Genomic DNA, 11,043 nt, shown 5'->3' on the forward strand with positions numbered 1-11,043 from the left:
AGGACTTTGGGCAGCAGCTAAACGAGTCAAATATAGTTGTCTCCTATCGATTTTCCATTGTTTTTAGTGTACACCAGTTGACCCCTCATTGTAAGAAAAGATGGGTACCAATTTGATATTGAGACTTTACTTTCAAATGTTCTTAACTTAATTTTAATTTTAAAATTGCAGTTGAATATTTTCACCAAATACTAGATTAAACTTTTGTGGTAAATGAAAAATTTTGTAAAGAAACCTTTATATATTTTGTTATTCTTTTTTACAGGAAATTGATGGCCAAGCTTTACTTCTCTTGACACTGCCTACAGTACAAGAATACTTAGAACTCAAATTAGGTCCTGCCATTAAACTGTGCCATCATATAGAACAGATTAAACTAGCATTCTTTCAGCAATATGCTAAATGATTGTTGGGCAGTGATTAATATTTAATTTTTATGTAGACAAACATATGAAGATTTTGATATTACTGAAGCTATTGGGAATTTTGTGGTTCTTTATATTGTTATAGGAGTTATTGAATTTTAAGCCTAAAATTTAAAATTCATATGATGAAATGATGTCATTTTAGATGAAAATCACACTCTGAAACTGTGCAATATCACCAGTAATAAGTGCATATTAAGTCTCTGTAATTGATCTATATCATGGTCAAATTGCTTAACTTCACACAATCTGTTGGTAAATTTAACTTTATTCCACAAACAGGGAAAGTATTTTATCTACCAGTTCTGTTAATTATGTCATATCTTCCACATATTTTGATTTTTGATTTAAAAAAAAATATATTTACTAGGACGTGTTTTATATAATTATAGATTATCGTTGGTTATCTCAACGAGATTGATTTTCTCGCTTGAGCCGGTACGGCGAAAGCGAGAAAAGCAATCGAGTTGAGATGACCAATGATAATCTGTTTATCGCTATTTTACCTATGAAGACATTGTTAATTTCCTTGACAACGGCACGTGTTCCCTTATCTAGCGATAATTTTCATATCACTCGACTCCACTGAGAACGGAAATTATCAGTCAGCAAGATCAAAGATAAAATTCGTAAAATAGCGATAATTGTATTTATTGCTATTTTCTAAAATTTCCTTCTGATCTTTCTGTATGATAATTTTTCATCTCAAACTGGGATTTTCTAAGTTGTGTTGAGAAATAGTTATGCTTTCATTGTTACCATAAACATAAATTGAAGTTATCTAAGAAAATAGTGATGAATTGGTTATTTTTGATTTTTAAAACTAAATTCATTTTCTCACCTAATCTTATCTCAAACAAGTTCAATGGAAAGAGGATGAAAATATATATCTCCATTAAAAAACAAAATGAAAAATGATCTATAACTATATAATTATAGGTTGATACTATTCACTATCTTCTGAAAGAAAAGACTGTCTTATCTGCTCAGGGTTAGTTTTAACTTGATTTAAGGATGTTTGCGCCTCTGTTTCAGAATAATAAGCTTTTGAAAAGACTGGTTTAAACAGATAGTGTATAAACAATGGAACTTAAACAGTACAAAAAAAATGACAGGTCTTTGTTTTTGAGATATAACCAAATGAAAATTTGGCACCTTTTATCTTTCAAAAACTATGAAAAAATAACTAGGATTTTATAGGATTTTCCAAAATGGCATTTTAAACCTATATGTAATAAAAGTATAAAAAGAAAAGTAGGGGTTAGTGGTCAAAATTTTATTGGCACTACATGGATAAAACTAGAGGGTTATGAAAATCTGAGAAAAATTTGAAAACAAGAGTAGCTAACATCCTTAAAGAATAAAATTAACTTTTGACCCTGGCTCAATTTACCTGTAGATCCAGGCTGTACACAATATTATGTTGAAATTCTTAGTGCATGTCAAAAAATAGCAAAATCTTTCGACATGGTGGGAAGCATAAAATATATCATAAATTTAAGCATGTTTATAAAAACTATGTTTTAATTCAATTACAATACAACAAAACTAAATATATTAATTATAAGCAACCATTGTTCTATTTGTTTATATATACATCCTACGTGCAGAGTTAATTCAGGGCTTAATAGCCATATGTATATCACCTAGCGTTGGTATGTGGAGTAAAGATAGTGTGTGGATTAGCTACCTTAATCAAATTAAAATGTTTACTGGACAGTAGCAAAAGTATAAAGCTGTTTTTTTTAGAACTCTGTGATAAATTTCCATTGCTGATTTGCATGGACTGCATGTTATTTTATAGTTACTGTTTGGATGACTGTAATATTGTTTATTCTTTTTACAGTAATCTACTATGTATAAATGGAGATTTTATTTTGTATACACAATTTGAACTAGTTGTTGGTAAAATGTTGATACCTGCTGCACTTAATTTGAATTGATTTTCTGCAGGTGTAGAACTATTGGATGCATTTATCATATTGAACTTTAGGCCACACCAAATTAATTTTTTAGTTCTTTGGATTTTTTCCATGAAAAAGGGTAACAAGCGAGCTAAATTTTTTTTATTTTTTTTTTTTTTTCAAAGTTTGAATTTTGGCAGGCGAAAGAATTTTTTACTAGTGAGCACTATTATTTTTGATATTCTAAAAAAATAAAGTCGATGAAAAGTATTTTATGCAAGCGAGCGATCAGAAATTTACACTGTTTTGGTGCTTCATGTTTTTATATATCTCATATCCTAGTTCTTATATTACCCTACTTTGCTTATCAATTTGTTCTGTGACACCCTGTTGAATTCTTTTCACAACATTTCCAGTACAAATGGGGTTAACTAGTAGCAAAACCTACAACCTCGGGCAGTCTGCTCAAACAAAGAACCTGTCTGAACATGAAAAAGTGCAACAGCTTTGGACAGGCAGACGTCAATGTTTGATGGAAGTTATAATTGATGTATTATAAAAATAAGGAAATGTGGTATGATAGCCAATGAGACAACTATCCAACAAGGTTCAAATGAAGTGGATGTATGCAATTATAGGCAACGTACAGCCTTCAGCAATGAGAAAACCCATACCGTACTGGCTATAAAAGGCCCTGACATGAAAAATATGAAACTGAGAAAACTAACGGCCTAATTTATAACAGTTTATGATAAACAAATATGACAGACATTAACCAACGACAACCAGTGAACTACATATTTGTGTATACAACAGGCTGAAAATTTAAAAAGGGATGTCCTTCAAAAACCACACCAATTTATACTACTTAGTATTCAAATGCATCACACCAGATGCTATATACTAATTAAACAAAAGGAACATTTAAATACAGTCCACTTAGTCATTGCTTTGCTGAAGAATTTACTAGCAATCAAATATTTATGTATATGGGGATATTGCTCTGTGTTGAAGGCCTTGAAAATCATACAAATCCTTATTTTTAGAAGATTTTGTAAATTGTAAAGTTGGATTGATGTGTTATATTCAATTACCACAAAAACGTCCTTGTCAAATTCCATGCTTTATAACTTTGTATTCATTAAATGATACTAGCAAATGTAAATAAAAGATTCAGGGAAAAAAACCTTTTATTGTAAAAGATTAAAAAAAAAAAGAGTAAAAAATATAATAGTTTCATTGTGGTGCCATTTCAGTGCATGTACCATCATCTCCAGGATTCTCTTTTATTCTTATGCATGTTGTATTGTCATGATTTGATGGTCTTTCAATTCGGTGGCGGTGGAGCATTGTGGTCTTGAACGGAGCACTTCAAACAAATTGATAAAAGAATTGTCCAAATCACATTCCACTGCTGTGTTTGGAATAAGGATTTTTCCTGCAACTGTTACTACAAATATTCAACTCATGTCTTAAAAGTTTTGAATATTTGGCCATAAAACGTTGTAAATGTTAGATCTAGATCGTTTTTGTTGTCTGTAAGGTGTTACTTTCAAAAGCACAACTGATTAAAATTTTTGTTACATAAATTTAGAGACGGACGCGTGCGGCTCCGTACTGGACACAGGTTTTAAAAAAAAGTACTTTTTTCTCGTCGACCTTTCACAACACGGGGGGATCCGACGAACGAGGTATCAATTTGGCGTGGCCTTATATAGATTATATTTGCACATGCCTTGGTATGAAGTTAATAGACAAATTGTCTACAAAAATTTAAAAAATGAAATTTAATTTTGATTTTTGAAGTTTAATTTTTGAAAATAATGAGCAGTTTGTTGCACTCTTATTGTCATCTTTCCTTTTAGTTCATTTTTGTCTGATTTGCATCCAATGGATAGCTGGGTATAGTGTAGAGAATGTTTGTAAAGGGGGGGAGACTAATGTGAATAGATTTCGCCAGGGACAATTGATACTGCAAAGAATGTTGTGCATACAAATACTTTATTTATTCTAATTAAGTGTCTGTATCAGAGCATATTTATATGTCATTTGGTCTGTTGTGGAAAGTTGTTTCGTTGGTAATCTTACCACATTATTTTTATACTCCTATATATTTCAACCTGTATATGTTATCCCTGAAAAATGCCAACACATTGATGTGGATCTGTTAATGTGGATTTTTTGTTGATTCTGGTCTAATTGTCTTTTAGAAAACTTTTCAACAGACAGAACTGATTTTGTGTATTAAATTGACCTAAAGTTCTCAGACTTCTAAAATTTTTAATGAATGCTTCCATATTTATTATTTATTCTTGTCATAATATATTCCTGCTGCTTTGTTTATTCAGTCAAATTCTGAAGATGGTATGTTTTGTACAAAATTTTGCCACAATCACATTTTTATAAATTTTCTAATTACCTTTATTTAAATCTGCATTCTAAATAAATCTCTATTGATCTAGATTTCCATGCAGCCATGTCACTTGAGTCTAGCCTATTTTGTGTGTAAATAAGTACATGAATCATGATGAATGTGGGTATTTTTATAATATTGAATGCATTTACTTAAAACATGTTTCATTAGAATGTGATAATTTTGTATATTACTTTGTGAATATGTATATAAGTACATGAAATGTAGTTTTCAAAAGTGCTAGGAATTATGTATGCAAAAAAGTACTAGGCAGCAGCCAGTGTGAATTCCCTTCCAAAGTATATTCCTGAAGTATAAATGTGTTAAAATGAGATTTGAGTAGGTAATTAATTAGATGAATTAAGTTATCAAGATGTAATAACTTAACAATTATATTTTTCACATGATTTTGTCCCCTGACTTCGAATCTAAATGCTATCATATAATATCTGTAATTAATCGATATTTCCATACAAATGTCTTTCAGATGATCAGCATAAGATTAAATCATGAATAAATCCATGAAATAACCATTTTCTTTCTTTTTTATTTTGCTTTATTCTAGCTAAATGTGTATAAGCAAGCCTTGTCAATAGTGATATGCTGCCTAAAAATTATTTGGGAACATATAGGCGTCACCTTGTCCGTCTGTCCATCTGTATGTTTGAAACAAATTATTTCTGGATGAAACCTTGAGTTGACCATGCTTCATTAACACAGAACATATACAGAAGGAAGATGTAGGGAAGGGGAAGAAGCCTCATGATTTTGGAGTCAAACTTAAAGGTCACTGTTACAAACATTAGAAATTATTTAGTTATTCCAGTTGAAAGTATGTGTATCTCCATTCAATTTTATCCTCTGTGGAATTTTATTCTAGTATGTACCGTTCAAAAGAAATTGGAAGCAAATATCCTTTTTGAACATAAAGACAGTGATTAACCTATGTTTGTTACTTAAACCCTGCATACCAAGCAACAGTAGACTAAACTGAACAGTTTGTTCAAGGACTGATTGTGTTAGGTAAATCCAGTAATAAAAAGTTAATGGTTACAGTAAACATCAGAGTTGAAAAGGAATAAGATAAATGCTTAGGGTTGCGTTCTAAACAGCTGTAGACGAGACATCAATTGATTTTTTTGTCTTACCTGTGACGAAAGTTGCAGAATGTTAGACATAGGGATTACAAAATGGTGACAGCAGCGAAAACTTTTTGTATAAATCTTTATATTTTAGTGTGTAGAAGACATGGATGCTTCATACCTTGTTTATACAGATACCTTATATTACAAAGTTTCCGTCTGTTATATGTCCATTGTCCTTGACCTCATTTTCATGGTTCAGCAACTGCTTGAAAAAAAATATATTTGATTTGGTCATGTGAATTTCTTACTTATGAGTAATAGGATAACTATATTTAGTACATGGATTTATTGCAAGGCCTACATGCACGTCAGACAGGATTCACCTGACCTTGACCACATTTCATGGATCAGTGATCAAGATTAAGTATCCGTGAGCAAGTCCATATCTTAGATACTGTAAGCAATAGGTCAATTATATTTGGTGTATGGAATGGTTGTAAGGCGTACATGTCAGTCTGACAGGTTTCTTATGACCTTGGTGTTAAGTTTTTGTGGTTTTGTCAGATTATCAGATACTATAAGCAATAGGTAAATTATCTTTGGTGTATGGAATGACTGGAAGGTGTATATGTTTTTCTAGTAGGGTTCATATGACCTTGACTTCCATCTCATTGTTTATAGGTCAATGTTAAGTCTTTAACCGGATTTCCAAAAGAAAAGATCGGTTATTTATTTGGTGATGTACGGTGGGCGGGCGGTCGTGCGAGCGGCTGCCAAACAGTGTCCGTGCAATAACTTGAAAACGATTTGAGGAAATGTTTTCAAATTAAGATATGTTGCTTTCTGTGACTAAATGAAGGTCAAGTTTGATTTTTCACCATTTTAGCTTTTATCGTTGTTGAGTTTTAGACCTTTTTAAGTAGCCAAAAGTGATACTTAGATTTATTTTGGCCTGTCCATTTCTGAACCCTACAAACATTCATTTTTTTTTAACTTGATCCTGTTTGGAGGTCCAGATTTGCAAATATCATTTTCATGAAGGAAAATTCGGTTTGTTGTCAATCTGACAGCCTCTTGTTGTTGTTTGGTCTGTCTCTCGGGTACCATAAGCAATAGGGCCACTATATTTGGTGTATGGAATGATTGAAAGGTGAACATGTCTGTCTGACATGGTTCATCTGACGTTGACCTAATTTGTCATGGATTTTTGATTATTTTAAGTGTATGACTGAAACTTAATTGTAGTAAAACCTTCATATAACCAAGGATTTGTATACAAATCCTTGATAAAAAACAGACTTTCCAGATAAATTTCAGCGTGTGGACTCTTGTTAAATATTTTTAGCTTTTTCTGGAACATGGTTTTCATCCTTTAATTTTTCTTTGTTTTTCGTTGTCTATTAATATAGTCAGAAAATGTGGATAGTGTATTTTTAGCAACTTTTTTTCATACACCTTCCCAATATTTTTCTTGTGTTTTATGCCTCAAATAGCAAGTAGAGGGATTACGTTACACTCAACAAATTTTGGCCATGAAAAAGGTAAAAAAAAATCAGTATGCATGAAGATCTCAAACTGAATTCAAGACCCTTTGAAATAAAATTGTTAAAATTTTGTGTTAAAGCTGATGACGTTTTCTATAATTCTGATATAATTTGTGCCAAAAGTGGCACACCACACTGAAAAAATATTATTGAGAAAGCGCCGGTGAGTATTTTTTAATTAGTATTTATTGTTCTAAAGAAATGCACTACAAAATAAGGTTTACTCCTGGATTGCCCACATTTAATTATACCAATTATCTATTTATATTTTTCATTTTGTAGTTCCATTTTTATTTCTATAGATAAATGATAAATAAATCACACATTTTTTTCTCAATAATTTAATATCAATTCAATTGATTCATTTGACATACAACTAATAATAAACGATGGCATTCATTTATAAAAGTGTCTTGATAATTCATCAGTTTCTAAATGATTATGATGTATATTCACCAATATATGATAAAATCTTCTTTTATTGCAAACATAATTTATATTATTAATGAATCAAATTTATACATGCATTGCATAAGGAAATAAATAAAGCACTATGGTAAAAATAAGTAATATGGGGCACTATATGTGACCAGCCATGAAATTTTGGGTCCAAATGAGGTCCATGGTGCAAAATGAGATTTTTTTATGCAAACGTACCTATGTTTAAGAGAAACATTACTGCAAAGTTTCAGAGTGATTTGGGCTGTAGTTTATAAGTATACCTTTTGTAATGTTCTATCTCAATAGCCAAAAATGACAATTTTGCCCTTGTTTCTGTTATTTGTTGAAAATTTCAAAAAAATAAATGTGGATAGAGTCCACATGTGGACACAGATGATGCCCCCGCTTGCATATCATATAGTTATAAAGGGACATAACTGAAGAACGGTAAAAGTGACGCTACCCAAAATTGAACTTGATCTGAGTTTTGTGGTAATAAGCATTGTGTGTAAGTCTCATAACATTTGGTTGAGGCTACCTTAAGTAGAGAACAGAAACTAAAAATTCAGCAATTTTTCTATTTGTAAACACGCATAACTCTAGAACGGTTGTATATTAGTTTTATAACATTTGGTTGAAAGAACGGTTAAAGTGATGTCACCAAAATTCAAACTTGATCTGTGTTTTGTGGTAATAAGCATTGTGTATAAGTTTCATAACATTTGGTTGAGGCAAACTTAAGTTAGAGAACGGAAACTAAACATTTTGCCATTTTTCCATTTATAAAGGGGCATAACTCTAGAACGGTTAAAGTGACGCCACCAAAATTCAAACTTGATCTGTGTTTTGTGGTAATAAGCATTGTGTATAAGTTTCATAACATTTGGTTGAGGCAAACTCAATTTAGAGAACGGAATCCAATTTTGGAACGTACGGACGGACGTACGTACGTACGTACGTACAGACTGACAAGGGTAAAACTTAATGCCTCCACCGCTACGGCGAGGGCATAAAAACAGAATAAATCAACTGTTTTTGTTTTTACTTCTGTCCTATTGAAATGAAACACTGGCCTGTATTCCAAGTCAGTTTATTCCAGTTTCAGAGTGATATGGGCTGTAGTTTATAAGAAATGACCTTTTGTAATGTTCTATGTCAATATCGAAAAATGACAATTTTGCCCTTGTTTCTGTTATTTGGTGAAAATTTTAAAAAAAAACAGAATACAATAACTGTGTTTGTTTTTACTTCTGTCCTATTGAAATGAAACACTGGCCTGTATTCCAAGTCAGTTTATTCCTGTTTCAGAGTGATATGGGCTGTAGTTTATAAGAAATGACCTTTTGTAATGTTCTATCTCAATAGCGAAAAATGACAATTTTGCCCTTGTTTCTGTTATTTGGTGAAAATTAAAAAAAAAAACAGAATACAACAACTGTGTTTGTTTTTACTTCTGTCCTATTGAAATGAAACACTGGCCTGTATTCCATGTCAGTTTATGTATGTTAATAATCTATATATCTAGGTTAAACAATTAACACAAAGAAATGATATCCTGTCAACATATCTCTTTAATAAATAATGAAGTAAAGGATTTGAAATATATATATTAAATAATCCTCATAATTTATTGTTAATGCAATGCTGGGCATGTAACTTTCCCATTTTTTTTATTTACAATGTCCAGTTAATTTACAGTGTCCACATTTCCTTTTTTTGTCATTTTCTATTGCTGATTTAGCAAGTTCAGTTATGGCACTCTATGCAATGCATGGGCAAGATTCTTTATAAATGCAGTATGGTGCTACTTCTGTGTGTGAAATTATGAACAGCTGGGATGTAAATTTCAGAACAAAGTATTTATTTAAATAAAATGAAATAGATAGGTGAATAAAAAAAAAGAATTTTAAATGACACTTATTTATTCTCAAGTTTCATTAATTTACTTTTTACATATTTTTTTTCGGAATGTACTATTTATTAAAAAAAATTTAAATGTTCGTTTATTTGTCAAACTAATAAACATTTTTTTGTATTTTTTTTTAATATTTGTCAAATTCAATACAATTTTCTGGTAAATCTATAAAATATCTTTGCACATTTTCCTTGATTTCCTATATTTTATAGTAAAATTAAGTATCTTTTATAAAATTTTACAGGTAAAATAAAGGTAAAAATATGACTATAATTCAGAAATAAACTATAATTGTTAAAACAACAAAACACCCTATGTTTTTATAAACCTGCATTTAAATGTGGGAAAACCAGGATGACACCACAAAAGGTTAAAATAACTATGTTCTTGCGCCATCAGTTTACTTTTAATTTACATAAATTACTCAAACCAAATACCATTGACAACAAAAATACATCATTATATCAGATATGAGGGTGAATATATCCGATACCTCCATATGAAATGAATTTTCGGTGCTATCTAGATCTATTTAGCGGCTCGGCTATATAGATATGCGTTCAGTAGTCCAAAAGCTACGTAGCAGCAACGATATTGAAAGAACCCCGGTATAACCGTATAGATTTTGTTTACCGTTTGCAAATTAAATGTACTACTAATGAAAAGGGAAAAATAACAGCTATGTACTTTTTTATTGTACGAGAAAGCATTTATGAAGACCCCCTCCCCTCCCCAACTTGAGCAGCAAGACTTGGATAAGGCCATGCATATAAAAGGCTTGAACTTCAGTATTTTAATACTGTTATTACATTACAACCACGCCAATTCAAAATGGAAATTTTAATGAACAGAGGACCCAATATCCCTCATGTCCCTTAAAGTGAGGTACTCAAATACTATTTGTAAACAAAACATCTCTGTGCAGTGATATTGGCCGCATGTTGCATTTTTGACAAGTAACTAAGCTTATCCATTTGTGCTGATTTGCAGAGCAGAGGACCATAGAATAAAGTTGAAAAACTATGGACTATATTCGTTTACAAAGTATTGAATTTCTAGAGGTATTTTTTGTGTGAAAATAGGGATTTTTTTACCTCGAGGAGCCGAATAACAAATGACTTTTCGGGGTATGCAAAATTGCGGAAAATTAATCTCACTTCGTACCCCGAAATTGTAAACGCATATGTGAAAATGATTAGCTTTGAATCGAGCCATCAAACATATCTACGTTTACGATATGGGCAGAAAAAATGAAGAAAATTACACCAATACAGCCTACCTGGACCCGGTTGTTCACCTCAGCTTGGTTAAGGTTA

The 11,043-nt window shown here is 31.3% G+C and overlaps 1 protein-coding gene across 2 annotated transcripts in view; it reads left to right on the top strand.

The window, feature by feature from the left end:
- LOC127720646 (scm-like with four MBT domains protein 1) overlaps window positions 1-5,275 on the top strand; it is a 29,270-nt gene extending 23,995 nt beyond the window's left edge. For both annotated transcript variants that reach the window (XM_052227361.1, XM_052227371.1), the window contains exon 16: window positions 266-5,275. In XM_052227361.1, coding sequence (XP_052083321.1) covers window positions 266-406 — 141 coding nt within the window. In that variant the 3' untranslated portion in view covers window positions 407-5,275. The remainder of the gene's footprint in view (window positions 1-265) is intronic.
- Window positions 5,276-11,043: the final 5,768 nt, after the last annotated feature.

This window comes from Mytilus californianus, unplaced genomic scaffold (assembly GCF_021869535.1).
Source record: "Mytilus californianus isolate M0D057914Y unplaced genomic scaffold, xbMytCali1.0.p SCAF_1, whole genome shotgun sequence".
NCBI classification, from domain to species: Eukaryota; Metazoa; Mollusca; class Bivalvia; order Mytilida; family Mytilidae; genus Mytilus; species Mytilus californianus.